This window comes from Pseudophryne corroboree, chromosome 3, assembly GCF_028390025.1.
Source record: "Pseudophryne corroboree isolate aPseCor3 chromosome 3, aPseCor3.hap2, whole genome shotgun sequence".
Classification (NCBI taxonomy): Eukaryota; Metazoa; Chordata; class Amphibia; order Anura; family Myobatrachidae; genus Pseudophryne; species Pseudophryne corroboree.
This window is the reverse complement of record NC_086446.1, coordinates 162,371,751-162,396,239: the sequence shown is the minus strand read 5'-3', so window position 1 is coordinate 162,396,239 and position 24,489 is coordinate 162,371,751. Positions and strand designations below refer to the sequence as shown.

Sequence of the window (24,489 nt, the reverse complement as noted above, 5' to 3'; positions counted from 1 at the left end):
TAAATATATATATTTATTTATTTCCAAGAGTTCAGACCATGAATGTTATTACCTTAGATATCTAAATGTCTGGTATGTAATTTGTCATCTATTGCTGATTGAGTTCTCTCCAGTTAAACTAGGTTCCTGGATATTGTCTTTTTATTTGTCCTGTCTTCAGATAAGACAATGACAATCCAGTATTTTTTGTCTTCGACAGATACTGGACAACTCTAGAACAATGGGGGTAACCAAAGGTATTTGCCTTCTTCATAGGATTTCGAAGCTTTGCGTAAACAAGGCAGTTTGTTACATTGTGCTAGAGTCTCTAGGAGGATAATTTATGTGTGAACTGTAACTAGCTGCTAGAAGGATAAATCAGTGTGTGATTTATGCATTATATGGGTAAAATATTGAATATGGCTTTTGACGGCTTTTCCGTGCGATTACAAATACCACCGTAATGACTCATACCCTGCGCTAATACGCAGGACCGTGGGAGCGGTCATACGCAACTTGCGAATATGTGCACGCACGGCAAAAAAGTACGCGCACGGAGGCCATCTGTGTGTAGTTTGGACAGCAGAAGTGTAACACTTATCTCTTCCTCACTTTGATAGTACTCTATGACGCCTATCCTATTGGGATTTTATCTTGTCCCACACATCTTCACTCTACACTCTCTCATCCCACATGGGTAACAAAGGCGTTTATTAGTGACGCTTATTTACAGTCATACCACACTGGATATGCCCGATCTTATCTGATCTTGGAAGCCAAGCAGTGTTGGGCCTGATCAGTACCAGAAAGGGGGACCTTTATTGGAATACCGGTTACTGTAGAATCATATATAAGCTGAACTTCAAAATACCTGGGAAAATAGAAGTGTACTTACTTTCTTCAATACCAAAGAAGTTGGTGCACATACACTCTCTCATTGCTCATTCGATGGCAACAGATGAGCAAAAGCAGAAGTGTCTGGTATGCTTTAACTATCTTCCTTGACACAAACCCAGACAATTACCAATTTTTGATTATTTTCTGACAGCTTTTTATTATTTTTCAGCAATAGACTAAAGAAATAGGAACAAGTACCCAAAATATATGAATTGCTGGTGGGTGTGAAGAACAGCCCATTTTTTTGCTCTCTTCAAGTAATATTTCAAGTGTACAATTTTGTGATAAGAGAACAATACAACAGATACTCTTGCTCTGATTAATATTACCTTGATGATCACTCAATGTCTCTTTATGATATGATACATATTATGGTGCGATATATGCAATATATATGGTATTGACAGCATACATTAATTACCATTGGAAGATACACTTGGGGTCACCTATTTAAGAACTTTTTACTGTGTTTATGTATGTATGTATGTATGTATGTATGTATGTATATGTGTGTATATATATATATATATATACATATCTTTGATCATTCTGTAATTTGTAATTTTTAACGTACAGCAATAAATGTTAAGTTTTATTCTTTAACAATATTATCATTATATTGTAATTAAAAAGTGTGCCCCAGAAAGACTTAACAGTCTTTTGCTTCTCTGCAGAATGTCAAATGAGGTACTGAGTACTGTGGAACTGAATTGAGTACTTTTATTCATTATAAAATTACAGGTTAAATACCTTAGTCTATCACATTTGAAACACCCCCTTACATTAGTAATTGTACCCAACCATGTAGAACTCCTGGTGCTTGTTTCCAGAAATCTCTGTAGATTCCTATTCTTTTTAATGACAATTGTAGGGGCTTCATCCAGGGAGATGGATAGAATATTATCAGCTTTGAGGATAGCACATTTTTTCTTTATAATATGTTTAATTTCTTTGGAATAAGAATTACATTTAGACACAAAAACAGGCGTTTTCGAATTCTGTGGTTGTATGCTGGTTTAAGTCACTTTTGGTTTTGTTCAAAAAGATCTATCTTTTGCACAAACCTCTTCATATGCAGATCTAAGGATATTATCTGGATAACCCTGCTCAACAAAGGCATTTGTAAGATCTGTCACTTGTAGAGCAAATTGGTCAAACTCTGAGCAGTTTCTCCAGAGTCTATAATATTGACTCTTGGGTATGTTGTCTAACCAAGGCTTATGGTGGCAACTGCGATAATTTAAGTAGCTATTACAGTCTACTTCTTTTTTTAAAAGTGGACGTCGAAATCCTATCATTCTGAATACTAAGAGCAATTTCCAGGAAGATAATATAATTACTATGAATGATGCTAGTGAACTTTAAACTAAAAGTGTTGGTGTTAAGATAAATGAGAAAATAAGATGCTGATAACAAATCCCCATCCCAAATGAAAAACATATCATCTATGTACTGCCCATAGAGCAACAGATTCACCATAACTGGGCCGCCCCAGATATTCTGTTCTTCAAAGTGGCCCATATAGAGATTGGAAAAGCTTTGAGCTAACCTGGTGCCCATGGCAGTACCAAGAATTTGTAAATAAAAACCACTATCAAATGTGAAGAAATTGGGGGTCATTCAGACCCGATCGCTGCTGTGCATTTTTGCTCAGCAGTGATTGGGTCTGAACTGCGCATGCACCGCAATGTGCAGGTGCTTTACCCCACGGGGGATTGCCGGACAGCAAACAGGATGTACGAAGAAAGTGATCGCATTAGCGATCGCAAGAAGATTGACAGAAAGAGGCTGTTTGTGTGTGGCAACTGACCATTTCTAGGGAGTGTCCAGGAAAATGCAGGCGTGTCCACCCATTTGGAAGGAGGGTTTCTGACATCTGTTCTGGCCCCGATCGGCAAGAGTAAGTCCTGGGCTGTGCAGAGACTGAAAAAACTTTTGTTTGTGCAGCTCTCTGCACATCCAATCGCACCCCTGCACAGCGAATACACCCTCACCCTGTAGGTGCCAACTACCTGGTCACAGCAGTGCAAAAAACACCTGCTTGTACAATGACTCGGCATTAATGGTCATACATAGTATCCCATTTAACCCCTTTGATAAGATTTAAAAAGTGGGTTGAATCTGTAATGTAAGATCTGAGTGACTCAACATGTTTTTGAAGAAAGTGATCAACAAAAGCAGATACATTTGAAGTACTATTATTATTAGACTTGTTTGTATCACCTGTACTACACACACAATTAAATGTGGGTAATTTGGAATACAGACCAATATGTGTGTGTTTTCTTAGGGATGCTTGGTTCCAGATCCCTTGATTATCTCCTTACCACTTCTTATTTTATTGATATATAGTTACCGCTGCCAATAGTTGAACAACAGATGATTATCTATGTCTTTATAATTCAATAATATCAAAGCATACTTGGGCTCAGTTATTTTATTTATAATATTAACACATTCTAATTATAAACAACAATAATTAAAACAAAATACAATATAAATATAACACTCAATAATATATATAAAAAAATTCTCAGTCCAAAGTTGGTCTTGAACCCAGGTCTCTACACATACTAGTCCCTAGCATTAGTGTATGGAGCCACAGCTGTCATGTGATTGCTCATGAGAATAATCTAATATATGAAACTATGTCAGGCTTCCGTTCCCAACACTCCACAGAGACAGCACTGACTAAAGTGGTTAATGATTTGGTCACCACGAAGTCTAAAGGCCATTACTCACTACTTATTCTTCTAGATCTATCTGCTGCATTTGACACAGTAGACCATTCTCTTCTCATACAGACACTACAATCCCTAGGTCTTAAACACAGCCCTTTCTTGATTCCTATCCTACCTATCTAATCGCTCCTTCAGTGTTCGTTTCTCTGAATCTACCTCCTCTTCGCTACCTCTCTCAGTTGGAGTACCGCAAGGCTCAGTCTTGGGTCCTCTGCTTTTCTCTATCTATACCTCATCTCTTGGTAAACTAATCAGCTCTTTTGGATTTCAGTATCATCTGTACGCAAATGATACTCAAATTTACCTATCCTCCCCTGACTTGTCCCTATCTGTACTGGACCGTGTCACTGAATGCCTTTCTGCCATTTCATCCTGGATGACATCTCGCCATCTCAAACTTAATATTTCAAAGACAGAGAATTATATTTCCTCCGGCCGGCCAATAGTAGGTACCAACCTGATATCTCTATCACTGTAAAAACTCGACTATCTACCCTACACCACAAGCTCGCTGCCTAGGTGTCATCCTTGACTCTGATCTGTCCTTTGTTCCCCACATTCAACATGTCTCAAGATCATGCTACATGCATCTAAAAAACATATCCAAAATACGACCATACCTTACACAAGACACTGCTAAAACTCTAATCCACGCTCTCATTATCTCCCGCATTGATTATTGCAATAGTCTCCTAACTGGTTTTCCCAAAACGAGACACTCACCACTACAATCCATTCTGAATACAGCGGCAATGCTAATCTTTCTCGCTAGCTGCTCATCGTCTGCAGATCCACTCTCTCATTCCCTCCATTGGTTACCTGTATTCTACCACATTCAATATAAAATACTTTTACTCACACACAAGGCCATTAACCAAACTACACCAACATACATCACTTCGTTTATCTCAAAATATCTCCCAACCCGACCTCTTCGCTCTTCACAAGACCTGCATCTCTCATCCACACTCATTACTCGATCCCACTCACGATTGTAGGACTTTCATCGGGCTGCACCCACTCTGTGGAATGCCCTACCATGCACAATAAGACTCTCCTCTAGTCTCCAAACCTTCAAGCATTACCTGAAAACTCACCTCTTTAGGCAAGCATATCAAATTCCAGAACCGCCCACATAACTTTCATAAACCTTTCTATCAAATTGCATCCACTCTGTACAGTCCACACATATCCTCACAGGTCTGCTCATTCTTCACTTTCCCTTCCTCTCGACCCCGATTCATCATTGCTGTATGACCATATCATACAGCCCACCAAGAACCTTTGCAATCTGGCGGACAACTATGTCATAGATAGCACCTTTCCTTGTGTATACATGCCTATTTCCCTATAGAATGTAAGCTTGCGAGCAGGGCCTTCCTACCTCTATGACTGTTTGTTATCACCCAGTTTGTTATATCATTGTTATTTCCAATTGTAAAGTGCAACGGAATTTGCTGCGCTATATAAGAAACTGTTAATAAATAAATAAATAATTGTGCTACTTCCAAAACAAAATCAACACCAAAGATATATTGTTGCCATTTCTGTACCATTGAATTTTAATATGTACTGTTTGATTATTTATATTGCAATATATGTTGATATGATATGAATATGCATTTGTCTTTGTTATATTACTAATATTTTTAATACTGGCTTTATAAGCCTGATTTAATGAGCACATGTTTGGTATGTGGTTGCACACCTGGATTCCATTATTAATTAAATCTGTGGATTGGTCACCGGATCATTTAAATATTGGGTTCACCTCATACCCATTTATTCCTTCTGAAGAAACCACTAAATTGCTCACAGCAGAGAAACGCATCACGGGAGCTCTCTTGTGGAACGTGATCTCACAAGCCGGATCGTGACTATACCGCATTTACTCAGATTCATTCCTCCTCCTCTGGCACTCAGTGCTTGAAGCCATTTTGCTGTTGCTCCATCCATCTTGGGGCTCCACGTCCTGATGCAGTTTGGCTGCTGGATACCTATAATGGCACCTCCTCCTGCCGAAAACATTGCTATGTAGTCAATAAACAGATAGCCAGATAATTCATAGCATTTGTTACTTGGAGGATCTCCAGGAACATTTAAACAAAATTGGACCAGTAGTTCATCAAACGAGCAAATAAAAAAATAAAAATGTGTGTGTGTGTGTGTATATATATATATATATATACATACATACAGAGAACACAGCACTCTCCTTAGTAACCTCATTTACTTCAAAACTTTAATACATAACTAGATAAATAAATAATGGGGTTTTAGTTCATGAATTGTACATTGCATTTAAAGTCATAGCCCACTGCACCCCAACCTGGGGGTGGAGAGTGCATGTGTGCAGCCCATTCCTGGTATTGGGAAGTGCGTGGATTCCTGTATGTGTGTGTGTGTTTGTGTGTGTGTGTGTGTGTGTGTGTACATATATATATATATATATATATATATATATATATATATATAAAGATATATAGAGTTCTAAACCATTCCTCTAGGATTTTTTTAGGATACAGAGTAGGGGATAGAGACAGACGGGGAGACAAAATAAAAACCTCAACTACCCCACTAGCATTGAAATGACGATGGGGAGAAAAAGAGCTTCCAAAAAGGGAATCAAAACTAAGAAATCTAAGGTAGAATCTGAAATTAGTGTTTTTAACCTGTCTAAAATGGTTCTGTCTCCTATCCTGAAAAAAGGACTTTCTTATGCCCCTATTTGTGGAATTAATAAACTAAATTTGTACAATGACTTATATTTATACATTAGACGACTTACACTTAAGTGACATTTCTTGACAAAAAATTATGCTATAGTAAAGAATTAGGAGATAGACAAATCCAGCTCCCATTCGGGTTTAAAACATAAAAGTACATTTATTTCAGATTGAATCATAAGGTCTGTATATTGAGATGTTTTCCAACCTTGTTAAAAAAGAGATAGATGAGATGGATACATCTATAAAGAATAAAAACAGAAATAAGTCAGCTCAGGAGTATAAAGCATTAAAAGATCTTGCATCTAACAATGAGATTGTCATTAAAAATGCTGACAAGGGTGGTGGTATAGTGGTTTTGGATAGGGACTATTATATTGCGGAAGCGTATACTTTATTATGTGATGCTAATTCTTATTGAAACTTGATAGAGATCCCACACCTACTTTTTGGTAGATATTAAAGAGCTCTTAAAAAAGGGTCTTACTGGTAAATGAATGAATCAAGAGGAATATAATTATCTCTATAATGAACGTCCCACTGTTGCAACATTTTATCATTTGCCAAAATTACATAAGAATAAAACACACCCACCAGGACGTCCTATTGTGGCGGGTATTAGATCTTTAACATCCAGAATTTCAGAATATGTTGACATACATATAAAAAAGTATATATTAAATTTGGACTCTTATATAAGGGATTCTACTCATATTTTACAAATTATTAATAAATTGGAATGGCAGGATTCTTATAGCTGTTGTACAGTTGATGTACAAGCCCTATACACCACTATTCTGCATGATAAGGGTATTTTAGAGGTTAGGAAGGTCCTAGAGAGTGATACCACTGTTAGTGATGAGAAAACCAATTTTATCTGTTATTGTCTAAATTTTGTTTTAAAAAATAATTATTTTTAGTTTCTGGATTATTGGTTTATCCAAGTATGTGGTACGGTGATGGGAACAGTTTGTGCGCCAAGCCTGGCAAATTTGTATATGGGGGAATGGGAGACAAACAGCATCACAGAGGATTTAAGAAAAAATTTCATTTTATTCAAACGTTTCATAGATGATGTACTGATAGTATGGCATGGGACTGAACAACAGTTTATTGAATTTATGGATTATATTAACAGTAATACTTATAATCTATGGTTTACACATAAATTTGGAGGAAATAAAATAGAATTTCTTGACCTCATGTTAGACACGGAGCAATTTAAAAAAGAAAGAGTCATTCAAACTTATACACATTTTAAATCTGTTAATAGTAATAGTTATTTGGAATATAGTAGTTGTCATCTTCCACAATGGATATGTAATATTCGTTACTCCCAATTCATTAGATTGAGGAGGAACTGTACTAGCGTGGCTATGTTTGATAAGCAATCTGAAGTATACTCTGGCAGATTTATTGAACGGGGGTATCCTCCACAGCTAGTTAAAAAACTCCATGTTTAAAGCTAGAAATTGGAATAGATCAGACCTTTTGGAATATAAAAAGAAAGTTAGATCAGATGCAGAACAGCAAACCAAATTATTCTGCCCATTTGTGACTCAGTATAACACTTCAGAAAATGTCGATAAAGACATGTTAAGAAAGAATTGGCATATTATTAAGATGGTCCAGTTCTGGCAAATCATGTCTCAGATCAACCAGATGTTATTTTTAAAAAGTCTAAAACCATTAAATCTATGGTGTCAAAAAGTAGACTTGAGGTGCAAACTAAACATACCAAAGGACAGGGATTTTTGCAAGTTCTGAAAGGCTTTTTCCAGTGTGGGTCATGTACGATGTGTCCATTCAGGGTTAAAACTAAGACTTTTGAGGGGGGTAGTAAAGGGAATACAGGTTGAGTATCCCTTATCCAAAATGCTTGGGACCAGAGGTATTTTGGATATCGGATTTTTCCGTATTTTGGAATAATTGCATACCATAATGAGATATCATGGCAATGGGACCTAAATCTAAGCACAGAATGCATTTATGTTTTATATGCACCTTATACACACAGCCTGAAGGTCATTTTAGCCAATATTTTTTATAACTTTGTGCATTAAAAAAAGTGTGTCTACATTCACACAATTCATTTATGTTTCATATACACCTTATATACACAGTCTGAAGGTCATTTAATACAATATTTTTAATAACTGTGTGTATTAAACAAAGTTTGTGTACATTGAGTCATCAGAAAACAAAAGTTTCACTATCTCACTCTCGCTCAAAAAAGTCCGTATTTCGGAATATTCCGTATTTCGGATATTTGGATATGGGATACTCAACCTGTATTAATAATATCAAAAGCTACAATAATTGTAATTCCACACATATCGTGTACCTTTTAATATGCCCTTGTGGGCTTAAATACGTGGGAAAAACTAAGCGGTTATTGAAAATTAGACTATTAGAACAAGCATGGCTTTATGAATCATAGTGTCTCACGGCATTTCAAGCAATACCATAATAGTAACTATGAGGGGTTAAAGTTCATAGGTATTGATCAAGTTCCCGCTCCTAAAATGGGTGGCAATAGGGATAAGCTCTTGATGAAGCAAGAAACATATCGGATAATTACACTGGATACCCAACAGCCTAAGGGTTTAAATGAGGGGTATGACATCACTCCCTTTATAGAATAAATATCATTTTTGCTGTATTCTTGCTGATAAAATAATGTTCTAAATTTTTTATATTGTGTGAGACTCATTATGGTGCAGCAGTAATTCCGAAATAATTTCATCCATGTATCTATACATAAAAAAAGAAAATTTTTGTGAGTTTTTAAGATTCTGTGTGCCTTTTTTTTTATAGAAATGGATTGTCTTTAGGCTAAATGTAACAGTATTTAAAATGTATCTTTGAAAACCTAATGTCAGAATATCAGTTGTATTTTGATACAAATGAATGTTACTAGATATTCTTTTTCTGTTGCTGCAGGAGAATGTAGTCCTAAATGTTTTATTCTTTGATGTATGTTCCGTTGATTAGAAATGTGGGCCATATGCTTTCAGCTTATCACCGTTTAATTGTTAAATAACTTTGATGTCAATATGTATGCTGCATGTTACTGAACTTATGGTTCAATTATTATATGTGTATTGGCAAAATTTGATTTGTTTTTTTTTTGCAAATCTGACTGCTAATGAGATGTGATTAGTGCTACTCTGTATAAATATCGTTTCCGGCATCAGCCTAGCCAGTCTCCTGACGAAGTCTGTGACCAAACCGGCCGGGGCGTGGCTTGGCTGACGCGATCTTCACAAAGTGATCCACCTGTCTGTTTCCTGCGGCTCCAGGTCCCAGCGCACTGTTGTTCTGTGAGAGCATTGGTGCGGTGTGCAGGTCCCGGCATATGGGGGAGCAGCTTGCCTTGGATACACCGATCTGGCGATGTAATATGTCATGTGGTATTGAGCCCACAGTGTTTTTATAATTGGTACGAGCAATGTCCTATACCTGTGTTTTAAAGTGATCTGTATTCGTTTATTAAACGTTTTTCATGCACGATATTGTGCCCTCTTATTCATATTATACAGATATATATATATATATATATATATATACTGTATGTGTATATATATATATATATATATATATATATATATATATGTTGAACATTTCTTCCAGATGTCCTGTGTTTTTTTTATGATGAATGTGTTATACTACACGTGTCTGCCGAAATATTAAATGTATGAGTGATACTTTAAATTTACTAACTTGTAACACTAGATATAAAATCCTATTCATATAGTTTTCAAATTTTTTCTTCTAGGTCTTTTAGGTCCAACAATTCGTGTTGAAACACTGGATTCTGTTGTTATTCACTTTAAGAACTCTGCAAGTGTCCCTTACAGTCTCCATGGCATTGGGGTATCATATGGGAAAAGGTCAGAAGGTGAGAAAAATGTACTACTAAGATCATGACATTTCTTCATCCACAGTACTTACATTTGTATTATTTACCTGAATAGCTTATAATGATAAATATTATAAAAACTAATTAACTAGACCAATAAAATAATTCCTCTATGCCAATAAAGATGATAGCAAGTGTGCATATAAGAAATAGATCTAACATGAACAGGTATACTCTTGTATTGATGCTGTTATGCAAATTTAATCTATGCAATAAAAAAATCTTAAAAACACATTGAATGTAAAATACAAATCACTGTCCTTAGTATCTCTGTATAGTATGTTCTATTAGTGTACTAATTAGCTCGAACAGCTTGTAAAGTACAGCAGCAAGTTTAATCTTTTTATGTATAATGGAGAGAGATAAAAGCTCCTCCCTAAGTTCCTGAATACCAAATCACTGTGTGTATAGTTTATACAGTCACAAATGAACGTGTTAAAACACTTGTGTATGCAGATGCAACTAAAGTGTGAAAGGAATAATGTAGCTCATTGACTTTACAGTATGTACAGTGCACAAAATGAGCGTCTGAGTCCCCTAATGGCATAAACAAACACCAATGGGAAGGAATCGCTCTTTGGAGTACTTTACACATGAACTTGTGAATCTTCCATGCAGTGTTGTGGGCTAGCGATGAAGGTTCCCGCCTGCCATGCTGAGAGTCCTGGGTTCGATTCCCAAAGTGCCAATGTTTTTTTTTTGTGTGTTCCTGTGACCTTCACTTTATTATATTTTTTTTTTTTGTGTAATCCATTGTAAAACATTCAATGGAAGGGTGCACAGGGGTTTCACACAAATCGGGGTAAATCTGCAGGAGTGACTCATTCGCTATGTACACAGCGGTAATGAGCACCTATAGACATACCAGTAAATATAAATTAGTGTATTCTGACGCAACTAACGGTTCGAGCAACACAGTACTGTAGATCGTCAGCGTTAGAGAGTCTTTGTTGTGAGAATCTGTGTTGTACTTAATGAGAAGGGATCACTGCTACTGTACCATTTACACATCTACAGTTTCAATGCGACTGCAGTTCTGTATGTTATTTTCATACACAGTATACTGTTGCACATGTCTTTTAACCTGACCTGTCTACTGCATGAACTGTACAGGCTCCCAGGAAGGAAGGGCGATGGGGGTAGGGGGAGGCAGGTGAAAATACAGTGCTTTTGAAATACAGTATGAGCGTTCGGGTCCCCTAAGGCATAAACCAACACCAATGACTACAGCCCTGAGGAAGCCCTATAACGGAGATAAATGAACATAGGTGGACAGTGTGTCACGTCCTAAATGCATATATAATCAAATAGTACATCTCTAATTATATTAATGTATGTTGACAAATCCTGTGTGCACTGTTGTATCTCCGCGGTCTTTATTAAGATAGAGGCGGACACAGTCTCCTAAGAATGCAGGAGTCCATAGCAGATCCATAGCAGATCTGATCATAACGGCCGAGCTAGTGGGGACACCCGCAACATTTTTAACACTTTTAGCTCTTTTAATACTGTACACAATGAAGCCCTGCATGGATCTCACTGATATGGCCGGGCTTCATTGTGTTATGTCCAGCATAACACAATGATGGGGGATGGGGTAGTTGGAGGCAATGGGAAAGGGGATGGGGGTAGGGGGAGGCTGTGGAAAATACAGTGTTTACCAATATGAGCATCCGAGTCCCCTAACAGCATAAAGGGGAGGGGGAAGGGTGAGGGGGGAGGTGGGGATTAACCAGTGGAGGTCAGAGACGCTGTCAAAAATATTAATTGTCTGTCGGGACCCCCAAAAAAAACAATAAATCAATACATAAAAGTAGTGTGGACAGAGATAAACGAATGTGTTAAAGCAATGGTCCATTGACGTTCGGTTTATGTGAGCTATTAAATTAAATTCTATAAAAATGGGCTTAAAGCTTAATATCTCTGGTTCTGAGGGTCCAATCAACTCAGGATTAGATTGGTATGGAAGGGAAGACAATTAGCTACCAGAGGATACCAACCCCAAGTTTCTGTGACCCCCACAAGGCTCATGGCAAGTGTCGGAACCCTTGGTGGGTCTGAATTAACGGGCCCATTATAATCTATGGGAAAATGGGTCCACTTTGCGTAAATGATATCTCTGGTTCTGGATGTCCCAGAGACTCAGGACTGGTACCATAAAAAAGAGGAGACTCTTGGCTTTCAGGGAAGACCACTAGTTTATGTGACACTGGAAAGGGAAACGGGAAGCAACTGTGTGTCGGGACCCCTCCAGTTGTTCGTCTAGCTTGCACGGGTGCAGGGTTTCTGGCTAGATAGGAAATACTGTACAGAAATGCCTTGCACGGTAACTTGGTATCCAGGAACTTAGGGAGGATCTTTGTTCTGTTAGGGTACTAATTAGCTGTTCGTGCTAATTACTACTCTAATAGAAAATACTGTACAGAGATACTAAGGACGGTGATTTGGCATCCAGGAACTTAGTGAGGAGCTTTGATCTCTCTCCATTATACATAGAAAGATTAAACTTGCCGCTGTACGTTACAAGCTGTTCGTGCTAATTAGTACACTAGTAGAACATACTGTACAGAGATACTAAGGACAGTGATTTGTCATCCAGGAACTTAGGGAGGAGCTTTTATCTCTCTCCATTGTAATCTTTCTAAGTGCAACCTAAGCTATCACCTAGGCGTGACTAAACCTCCGTCTAGGCACAGAAACAGTCAAGATAACGGAGGACCCATCTGTAAATGTAGCTAATATGGGGCCTAATTCAGTAAGGATTGCAATTTCAAAGCTGCTTGCAATCATTTGCAATGGAAATGCAGGAAAAGGTGCATAGCACCTCCTTCCTGCATTTGTTATGCGATCGTATGTGAGCTGAACATTACGACTTGCTCTGAAGGTGTGAGAAAAAAAAAATTCTGTCCTGCATTTGAATACCAGTACCCTGCGGCTGCAGGAAAAAAACAGCGCCGTGGGGTTATAAATTTCCCGCCGGCAATTGGATTCCCTCTTTAAGGGGGTAATTCAATTGGGAGTGAGGCTATAGCTAGGTAAATAACCTTGCTTACCTCACGCCCAATTTTGGATTATCACGGGTATGTGCGCTCCCAATACCTGTGCTATCCAATAAAAAAAAAATGGTTGTAGGGTTTTCAGAGCTGAAATCCTTGTGGCGCCCCCCCCCCCCCAAAATAAATAAATAAATAAATGAAAAAAAGATACTCACATCTCCATGGGTCTCCAGTGATCTCCCCCTTCTCACTGGAAAATGGAATGCTGGGAGTCCCATGTGCTGCTGGGAGGCTCCAGGGGGTGCTGGGATGGGCAAGGGCTGCTCAGAGATGTACAGTAGTTCTCCCAGAGACCAGATCCAGAGGGATGACCCTGGAGTGGGGGGTCACACACACACACACACACACACACACACACACACACACACACACACACACACACACACACACACACACACACACCCCCCCCCCCCCCCTGGGGTCACTCAAATACACACAGACATTAAACATACCTCACGTACTCACTGCTGCTGCAGAGGACTAGATTCCAATGCTGGAGGAGAACACACCACTTTAGAAGCTGAGTAATTACTGCCTATTTCAGTTAATTGTAAACTTCCAATTGCTTAACTAGTCCTTGGGGTGGAGGTGGGGAGAGGTGTTTGCCACTGGGGTCCCAGAGCAAGTCCCAGTGATTTTTCAAAAAATGTACCAGTTTTAGGAAAAATCAGAGTTACTCTGGAGGTGCTAGAAAATAGATGCTGTGATTTCTGTAGAAATCACTGTGTTTCATTTTCAGTCCAGCAATTGAATACCAAACCACTTTGGCTGCTGGAAAAACCATAGGCTGCAAGGTTTTTAGAAATTCACATCAGCAAATGGAATCCCCCTTAAATCTTTCCTATCCTCAGTGTAGGCAGGTACAGTATGAATCTTCTCAATCCTTTTAAAGATAGCAAACACTGGGTTATGGACCAGTAACAACATCCTTGTGAGGCAAGCAGCAACTATGAGGTATTGCTGCCTGTACTCAGCATAACTTGGAGTTCACATTAAAATGAATTTCTCTCCCACTAAAGTTGCTATACTCTGCAGATGAACACATTTGACTCCCCTGCGCTGGTTACTTACCAACATGGGTGTCATTACTGGCCAACCTACAGCAGTAGATCCTTCCACTGTTCTATACTCTCTCACCTCTGGCCCATCTTCCTACGCTCTCATCCTCATGTTCACTATCCTTTAGGACACACTGGAGGACAGTAGAAGTGGCGGTGGTTCATATGAGTCTTTGCCTCCTGCATACATAAATATATCTATATTATTCCTAAAACACACCACCAGTGATTATTTAATTTGCCGTATGCTCCACAACATGTGTACAAATTGTAATACTTAATTAACAGTATGTTGGCGTACACAGATGATATATGTGATAACTGAAAATTGTTTCTTATTTTTGCCTATATGTATTTATGTTGATTTACTATTGTCCTCAGTTTATATTTTTGCCTACAATTACTAGCACTACTTTGATGTTATGTTAAAAAATATAGCCATATGCAATACGTGATTAACAGGACAAATTTATTCCCCAAAAATTGGAAATCACTATTTACAGTGGCTGACATTTGTATATATTTTGTCTATGAATATACATCCACATGTGCTACTGTACTTACTGTATGTGCCTTACTAAACATAGCACACTTTTCTGTACTGCTGTATGTCCACCAATCTTTGGACCGATTATTATTTCTTAAACACAGCCCTTTGGCTACTTGAAATGACTGATTGGAATTCCATTTTCTCTGGAATTATTGTTCAATATTTGTATTGTCTGTGAACTCAAAACGGGACACCTAAGTCCCCTTTTTTAATGCATATCAATAAGATGTAATATTTTTAATAAATTATAAATAGAGTGCCCCTAAAAAAATAGTCTTCTTTTCTGTCCTCTATTACTACTGTAATATTCTGACTCGTGGGAGCACCACCAACTGAGAAATTATTGCATAGGATTCATACCTGGAAAAATTCTGTTAAATGTTGGTACATATACATCATAATATACCTGTGCGACCCCTGAGAGCAGATCTGTGCAGAATCAACACCATTCTCTTTTTAAGATATCTTTTGGCGTATGAAGATCTTTTTGCCACTATGCAGATGGAAAAAATATTGACCTGTTATTAAGGCTCTACGTGTGGTATGGGTTTAATAGAGGATCCTGGTAGTGGGGGTTGCCAGCAGTCACATGACCAACACCGGCATCTGGACAATTAGAATGCCAACACAAGATGAGGTCATTATTTTGCCCCTCTCTTGTCCCCTACCCTAACCTGCCTGGGGTGCTAGCTAGGGCTAGGATAGTGGGAGTGGCAGCAAGGGCTAAGACTTGGGGGGGTGGCTAAAGCTAACCCACCTCTAGTGCCTAACCCTAACCCCCCCGGGCCCTAACCGTCACCTAGATACTTACCTTCAGGGTGTCGTTGGTTGGTGTTCTGGCACCGGGATTCTGAGTGGTGGTCAGATTCCAACATCTGTCACATGACCGCTTGCATCCCGACCACCAGGATGCTGACCGCATCCTTGTGGTACATCCCAGGCACTTATAGCACCTATTCTTCTTGGCTAACCACGGTGTATTATATCTCTGCGTAGGACGTATATCAGCTCTCAACAGATAGTCTTTGAGATTCTGTCCTCTGCTGCCACTCACTAGAGATGGTTTAGCATCCAACTGCTTGAATGCAGTGTTTGTGGTTAACACTGGTCAGTGTCGTTTTATGGTCTTCTGAGTAACCTTTAAATTCGTATCACACCAGACATTCAGAATTACGTTGTTGTCACTCACTCTCATAGACTGATTTATTGTGCTGTGATGTCTCTTTTTCGCCCTGGTGAGGCATCTCCTAATATCCATCAGGTGGTAACCTCTTGCTAAGGATCTATCATGACACCTCTGTAATTGATGTTGAGCTCGAATGGGATCAGAGTTATTGCGTAAAAACCTCTTATAAATTGTTGCACAGTGAGCTTGGATTTTCATAGAATCGGGATGGTGGCTAGTAGCCCACAGTAAAGTTTTCCTGTCAGTGTACTTTCTAAATAATGTATAATCAAATTTGGAGTTATTCCACAGGACTGTTACATCCAAAAAGTTATTTTTTTCTTTATCTGCTGCAAAGCATATAGGGGTGTCAAACAATTTAGAGTGCTCACCATATCAGAAAAAGAATATGCCTCACCTCTCCATATCACAAAAATATTGTCAATACATCTTTTAAAATAGAACACTCTATCAACGAACTGGCTTAAAATCGTTGTTCATACTGATTCATGTAAACATTTGCAAATTAGGGCGCTACATTAGAACCCATAGTGGTCTCCGCTAGCTATATATAAAATTTACCTTGGTACATGAAATGGTTGAATTCAAGGACCATTTTAAATAGAGACATCACAAACAGTGCATCCGGAAGTATTCACAGCGCTTCACTTTTTCCACATTTTGTTATGTTACAACCTTATTCCAATATTGATTACATCCCTTTTGCCCCTCAAAATTCTACACACAATACCCCATAATGACAATGTGAAAAAAGTTTTTTGATATTTTTGCAAATTTATTAAAAATAAAAAAACAAAGAAATGTACATAAGTATTCACAGCCTTTGTTCAATATTTTGCTGGAGCACCTTTGGCAGCAATAACAGCCTCAAGTCTTTTTGAATATGATGCCACAAGCTTGACATGGCTATCTTTGGGCAGTTTCACTCATTCCTCTTTACAGCACCTCTCAGGCTCCATCAGGTTGGATGGGAAGCGTCGGTGCACAGCCATTTTCAGATCTCTCCAGAGATGTTCAATCGGATTCAAGTCTGGACTCTGGCTGGGCCGCTGAAGGACATTCACAGAGTTGTGCTGAAGCCACTCCTTTGATATATTGGCTATGTGCTTAGGGTCGTTGTGCTGCTGAAAAATAAACCGTCGCCCCAGTCTTAGGTCAAGAGCGCTCTGGAGCAGGCTTCCATCCAGGATGTCTCTGTACATTGCTGCATTCATCTTTCCCTCTATCCTGACTAGTCTCCTAGTTCCTGCCGCTGAAAAACTTCCCCACAGCATGATGCTACCACCACCATGCTTCACTTTATGGATGGTATTGTCCTGGTGATGAGCGGTGCCTGGTTTCCTCCAAACATGACACCTGGCATTCACGCCAAAAGTTCAATCTTTGTCTCATCAGACCAGAGAATTTTAGTCTAAAGGTGGGTACACACTAGTAGATATATCTGCAGATCAATTGATCTGCAGATATATCTATGGATGGATCGGGCAGTGTGTTGTGCATACACACTGCCCGATCCGTCGGGGACTGACGTCATGAACTGGGCGGGCGTGTACATCGGCCAGTGTGTACGGGCCTTGAGAGTCCTTCAGGTGCATTTTTTGAAAACTCCAGGTGGGCTGCTATGTGATTTTTACTAAGGAGTGGCTTCCTTCTGGCCACTGTACCATACAGGCCTGATTGGTGGGTTGCTGCAGAGATGATTGTCCTTCTGGAAGTTTCTCCTCTCTCCACAGAGGAATGCTGTAGCTCTGACAGAGTGACTGTTGGATTCTTGGTCACCTCCTTGACTAGAGCCCTTCTCCCCCGATTGCTCAGTTTAGACGGCCGGCCAGCTATAGGAAGAGCCCTGGTGGTTCTGAACTTCTTCCATTTATGGTTGATGGAGGCCACTGTGCTCATTGGGACCTTCAAAGCAGCAGATATTTTTCTGTACCCTTCCCCAGATGTGTGGCTTGAGGCAATCCTGTCTCGGAGGTCTACAGACAGTTCCTTTGACTTCATGACTTCATGCTTGGTTTGTGCTCAGACATGCACTGTCAAGTGTGGGACCTTATCTATCTATCTATCTATCTATCTATCTATATATATATATAATATGTACAACAACTTGCTCCGGTGCATCAATTCCAAGCTCCATATGTCCATATAAAGAAGGCACTCAGAGATATCAGTAATGCACAATACCTTGCGTATTGGTCAAGTACTTTCTGGGTTACACCCCCGTCCTCAGGACCACACAATCCAAATGTAACACAAACACCATAAAACACTTACCACCTTATAAACCTCCTCAAAACACCTGTTCCTGCTTCATGCCGCTGTGCTCCGGGAATCGCCAGCTGGAAGTCGCTCCCAATGACGCACCTCCGGTGGGGACCGTGGCCATCACCATGGAAACCACATGCATGCATTCCAGTGGCCCTGCATATGTGTTTCCCCTGTGCTAATCAATAGGGCATGCTACGCCAGTGTATCTACGGGCACAAGACAGATTGGGCATGGAATAAGGAACCATGAACTATACATACAAAATGATTTTACAGGATGACTGCATATACATACTACATTACAATAATAATTAGCACACTCTGATATACATTAATGAAAAAAATAGATATCCTAAACCGCCACTGAGATGTTACCAGAAACCCATATATTTATATTATCATGTAGGATACCTTCAGACAATCAAATTCCAATTGATCTTATTATTAAGACCCCCTGGTTTAGTAGTCCCTAATCTCAGGGTACATCGGGATTCCTTAATAAGGAGTGATTTGGCCCTATCACCACCCCTCAAAGATTCAGGGACATGATCTATAATAAAGTATCTGATGGATTCCAGTGAATGTTTAAATTCTTTGAAGTGACGTGTGACTGGTTGGTCTATGTCCTTACCCCTCAGGGATAGACGTATTGCTGATCGATGTGCATTCATATGTTCTTTAAATTTACGTGTGGTTTGCCCCACATAATATAATCCACATAGGCACACAACCACGTACACCACAAAATTGGTGTTGCAGGTAAGTACATATCTTAAGTCGTCCTTCCTATCAACATGTGGGTGTTTAAACTTCTTGCACAGAATCAAGTAGTTACATGTAGTACTGTACAGTCATTACAAGAATAACAACCCAGGGTTTTAATATATACTGTACATTAGGTATCCTCCGGATATTACGACCGGAGATATTGGTATGCACTAATCTGTCCCTTCAGTTATTACCCCGTTTAAGTGCAGCCACCGGTCTCTTATTTTTAAACATGGGCAATCTTTATCAGAACTTACGATGGGCCACAAGGCCTTACTTGCTCTTTTAATAATAGGGGTGGCTACTGCATAGTCACTACTCCAGGGTAAGATCTGATCTTGATCCCTCTTCTAAGGGTTCAACAATTCTTTTCTGGACATACTTAGAATACTGTCCTTTTGGGCATACAATAACTTCCGATCATAACCTATAGATAGAAATTTAGTAATGATCTTATCAATCTCACCCGAAATTTTATCTGGAGTACAGGTATTACAGGCCACCTACATAATTTGAGAAAATGGTAGTCCCTTCTTTAAGGCTTTAATAACGGGATGGTGGATAAATGCCACCAATAGCGTATTTCTATCTGTAGGTTTGCTGTACACTTCTGTATCAAATCTATTCTCTACTACAGTAATATGAATGTCCAGAAAATGTGTCTCCATCGTACTGCATGTATATGTGAATTTTATTGGTGTCTGCAAACTGTTTTCACTCATCATATCCACAAATGTCTGCTGACTCACAGACCACAGCAAAAAACACGACATCTACAGTATGTATCTTTTATATAACACTTCCTTCATTCATGATCTGAAATAGACTTTCTGTTGCATAGCATCTCATTATCTGACAATTTCAGAGATAATAAGATCCCACGCGGATTCAGGGTCAGTAACGTGCCAACAATTGGACGCAATAATCCTGAGTTTGTGCGCAAGTGGGTGGCAATATTAAATAAATGTGCGTTTAACCTTATGATCTTGGTGGTGGAGGAAGCAAATAGAGACCTACAAGTTGCCAGACAGAAGATTGCAACATATGAAAAAGAGCATAAAAAGACACTGGGAGAAGACACCAGTTGTAACTGGTTACAGACATTAGAGGCACAGTGTGATCAGTATCGAAGAGAGCTTCTTAAATTTAAAAGGAGCAAAAGGTTTGCAGTGGATGTTGACTATGATGAAAACCGGGTATACAAGTGGCTAATGGGCAGTGGTATTTCTGGCAGCGGTGCATAAATGCAGACCTTGGCAGAGGAGTAAAGAAAGTGCACGTAATGAGGATTGTAGGACCAGTACGGGCAGTGATTTTGTAGTTTCAGAGACTGACATGGGCAATAGGTCGGACACTGCCCCTTTAGGAGTAGGAAAAAAGGATACATCTAGACCGCAAGACAAACTCCCACCTGCAGGGGTGGCCAGAACCAGAGGGATATAAAAAGCATTAGACAAGAAAAAATGTAATTTTCAACCTATCGGATAGATGATTCTCTGATCTGGAGCTGCAGGTTTTAAACCGTGGCCTCGGTTTCATGCCCACGAACTTCCACAATTTAATTTAATTGGAAACAGGGTCTCCACAAGTTTTCCCGTAAACTCAGATTGAAGGAACATTTTGATGGTAAACATTGTCAACGATTCCAACATCTTCAATACATTTTTACAAAGAACATCAAGGTCTCATATGACCCAGTGTCAACTAATCTGTCTATTAAAACATTAAGTAGGCTCTTGGATGAATCGGTCAGTAAATATACTAGTTCTCCATATAAATTACGACCAAATCTGTCTAAAGCTAAATCTAGAGTGTTGAAACAAATGGAGTCCTATAAGGACATTGTAATTAGACCTGCCGACAAAGGTGGGGCAATTGTTATCCTGAGCATTGAGGATTATAGGACGGAATATTGTCCCAGTTGGGGGATGTGAATGTATATCGAAAATTACAAGTTGACCCTACTTCAATATATCAAAAGGAACTTTTTAACCTCTTGAAGGTGGCACTGGAGGAACATAAGATCACAAAAAAATCTATAATGCACTATGGCCCTCATTCCGAGTTGATCGCACAAAGCTGCTTTTTGCAGCCTGTGCGATTGACTAGTCGCCGCTTATGGGGAGTTATTTTTTGCATAGCAAGGCTGTGAACGCTTGTGCAGCACTGCTATTCAAAAAGATTTTGTGCAGTTTCTAGGTAGGTCCTGACATACTCACCGGCTGCGATGTCTTCAGCGTGACTGGTCCCGGAGTTGACGTCAGACACCCGCCCTGCAAACGCCTGGACACGCCTGTGTTGGACTCACCACTCCCAGAAAACGGTGAGTTTCCACCCCGGAACGACTTCCGCCTGTCAATCTTCTTGCGATCGCTTTCGTCGCTGTCCCTGCCGTTGCCATCGCTTTGCAATGACGCGCGTTCGCAATGCGGCCGCCGCACATGCTCAGTTCTGACCCGATCGCACAGCTGCGAAGAAGTGCAGCATGCGATCGGGTCGGAATGACCCCCTATGTGTCTAACATCCTAAGGTGCCAGTGTTATACACAATACCGAAATTACATAAGAATAGTTAGAAACCACCAGGCAGGCCCATAATTGCTGCACGTGACTCTTTGTTTTCACGAGTATAACAGCTATTAAATTGCATTCTGCAACCGTGTCTGAATCAACAAGATACCTATCTTAAGTAAATGACAACTTTTTTGAAAATTTTAGGTGACTTTCAGGAGATACCTCTTGGAACATTATTGTGGTGTTTAGACATGTGCAGTCTGTACACTAGTATACCCCAATGTTGGGTGATGATGGTGATGAAGAACTTTATTGAAGTGAATGTTGAAGTATTTGACCACTCCCTGTTTCTACATCTCTTAGAGCTAACTTTGTATCGGAATAATTTTCTCTTACGTCCTAGAGGATGCTGGGGTCCATTTTAGTACCATGGGGTATAGACGGGTCCACCAGGAGCCATTTGCAATTTAAGAGTTTAATAGTGTGGGCTGGCTCCTCCCTCTATGCCCCTCCTACCAGACTCAGTTTAGAACATGTGCCCGGAGGAGCCGGTCACAGCTAGGGGAGCTCTACAGTGTTCTCTTGGTAAAGAGTAATTTTCTTCCTTTTCAGGTTTTTTTATTTTACAGTGAGGCTGTTGGCGACAGCCTCCCTGCAGCATGGGACTGGGGAGGGGGAGCAGTGTCCGCCCCAGGGGGTCTTGAGCCACTGTCCCCGCTGACTGGACGCTGGCTCCAGAGGGGTCTGATTGCGCCCCGCCGCAGGGGAACGCTCGCCCCGGCAGCCAGCTGCCACCCCCTCAGGAGATGAAGAGTGGCAAGTGAGTCACTGTCCCCCCTTGCAAGCGGGGGGACAGTGTGAAGAGGGTGGCTACAGGGTCAGGAGCGCGGTCTTACCCACGCTCCTGGAAGGCCCAGCGGTACCTTTGTGCGGCGCTAGGAGGGAGCGCCCTGGGCCAGCTCCGGACCCTACACTGGTCGTTTCAGGCATGTCGGGGTCTGCGGATCCAGGTCAACACAATCCTCCGGGCATAATCCTCATGTGAGCGGGAAGACAGCGCCATTGAAGGGGGCGGAGCTTCTCCTCAGAGCGGACCCAGCAGCGTTCAGCACCATTTTTCCTGCCTGCAGCCACGGTTCACTGGATCCAGGTCCCTCCAGAGCTTTCTCCAGCAGTCTGTACAGTACCAGGGGGCTGTAGAAGGGAGGAGAGGCTGCTTAAGGGCGGTGTCACCTATTAAGGGACACAGTCAGCGCTGGGAAGGGACTCCCTTTACCTGAAAAGCGCTGTGTGTGGGTTGGCTCCAATCTCTGTGTGTCTCTGCCATTCTTGGGAGGAAACTCTGTCTACATAATACCCTGTGTGTTTGTGGGGTGGTTCAGTGTGTGGGACCACATGTCTAGGGACACTGTTTCATATGCTGCAGAGGATTTGTCTTCCCAGGAAGACTCCATTCCATGTAATCAGGATTGCACTGTTTTAGCGCAGATCGCTGCTAGAGAGCCAGAATGGTTAGTCTCTCTGAGGGGGACTATTTCTCAGATATCTGATAGAGTTCCTAGGACTGAGCATGCCACTCAGGTCCTCCAGTCCTCTATGGTGGTATAGTCTGATTCTGCCTCCTCGGGGTCCCCTGCGGTACATTCTCATAAACGTGCGCTTGCAATTTTGCAGGATGACACGGACACCGACTCTGATGCTGCAGACGGTGATGGGGATGTGTTGAGGGGGACGGCTTCACTTGCAAAGGGGGTGCAGTTGATGATTGAGGCTGTTAGGGATGTTTTAAACATTTCGGACACAGCCCCGGAACAAGTGGAGGAGGCCTTCTTTACGGATAATAAGAAGCCCCCCCTCACCTTCCCGGCATCCAAAGAATCGAATGCTATATTTGAAAAGGCATGGGAAACTCCGGAAAAGAAATTCCAGATTCCCAAGAGGGTCTTGGTGGCTTTTCCCTTCCCAGAGGAAGATAGGAAGATATGGAAGTCCCCACTGATAGTCGACGCCTCTGTATCCAGGATGTCCAAGCAGGTGGTATTACCGGTCCCGGGATCCAGTAGCGGATCTTGCCACGGGCAAGCAGTACTTTTGCCCGGGGCGCCGCCTTCCGGAGGGCGCAGGGCGCCCTCCGGAGGGCGCCGCACCAGGGCAAGATCCGCTACTGGTGTGTGCCCCCTGCTGCCCGCTGCCCCCGGCCGCTACTGCTGGGAAGGGAAACTAGACGCGTACGCGTCTAGTTTCCCTTCCTGGAGAGGTCCTTTACTGTGCGGTGCGCGATGACGTCATCGCGCAACGCACAGCAAAGGTCCTCTCCACGAAGGGAACTAGACGCTACGCGTCTAGTTTCCCTTCGTGGAGAGGACCTTTGCTGTGCGGTGCGCGATGACGTCATCGCGCACCGCACATCAATTCAGCTGTACAGGGGGCGTAAATGACCACGCCCCCTGTACAAAGCCACGCCCCCTAAAGCCGCCCGGGGCGCCACAAGCCCCGGAGCCGGCCCTGCCGGGATCTACCGCGTTAAAGGACCCGGCAGATCGCAAGGTGGATGCTACGCTAAAATCCATTTACACGGCTTCAGGGGCTATATTGCGGCCTACTATAGCCTGTGCTTGGATTGCTAAAGCTATTGCCAGGTGGTCAATCACTCTGCAGGAGGAATCGACTGCACTGGACAAAGGTGACGTTGATTTATTTTTACGTAATATTTAGGATTCTGCAGGGTTCCTGGTGGATTCCATGAAGGACCTGGGTTGCATGGCTGCGGGGATCTCCTCCATGTCCGTCTCGGCTCGCAGAAGTCTCTGGTTGCGCAACTGGTCT

At 41.1% G+C, this 24,489-nt stretch overlaps 1 protein-coding gene, 1 long non-coding RNA gene and 1 pseudogene across 3 annotated transcripts in view; 2 read left to right on the top strand and 1 right to left on the bottom strand.

The window, feature by feature from the left end:
* Nucleotides 1-24,489, top strand: part of LOC135054997 (coagulation factor VIII-like) — a 638,500-nt gene that overhangs the window by 101,368 nt on the left and 512,643 nt on the right. For both annotated transcript variants that reach the window (XM_063958535.1, XM_063958534.1), the window contains exon 3: nucleotides 10,122-10,244. In XM_063958535.1, the coding sequence (XP_063814605.1) occupies nucleotides 10,122-10,244 (123 nt within the window). The remainder of the gene's footprint in view (nucleotides 1-10,121; nucleotides 10,245-24,489) is intronic.
* On the top strand, nucleotides 705-824 carry LOC134898011 (5S ribosomal RNA; annotated as a pseudogene).
* The window catches only part of LOC135054998 (uncharacterized), a 221,347-nt gene continuing 215,253 nt past the window's right edge, over nucleotides 18,396-24,489 (bottom strand). Inside the window, exon 3 of the long non-coding RNA XR_010243614.1 lies at nucleotides 18,396-18,589. This is a non-coding gene — a long non-coding RNA (uncharacterized LOC135054998). The remainder of the gene's footprint in view (nucleotides 18,590-24,489) is intronic.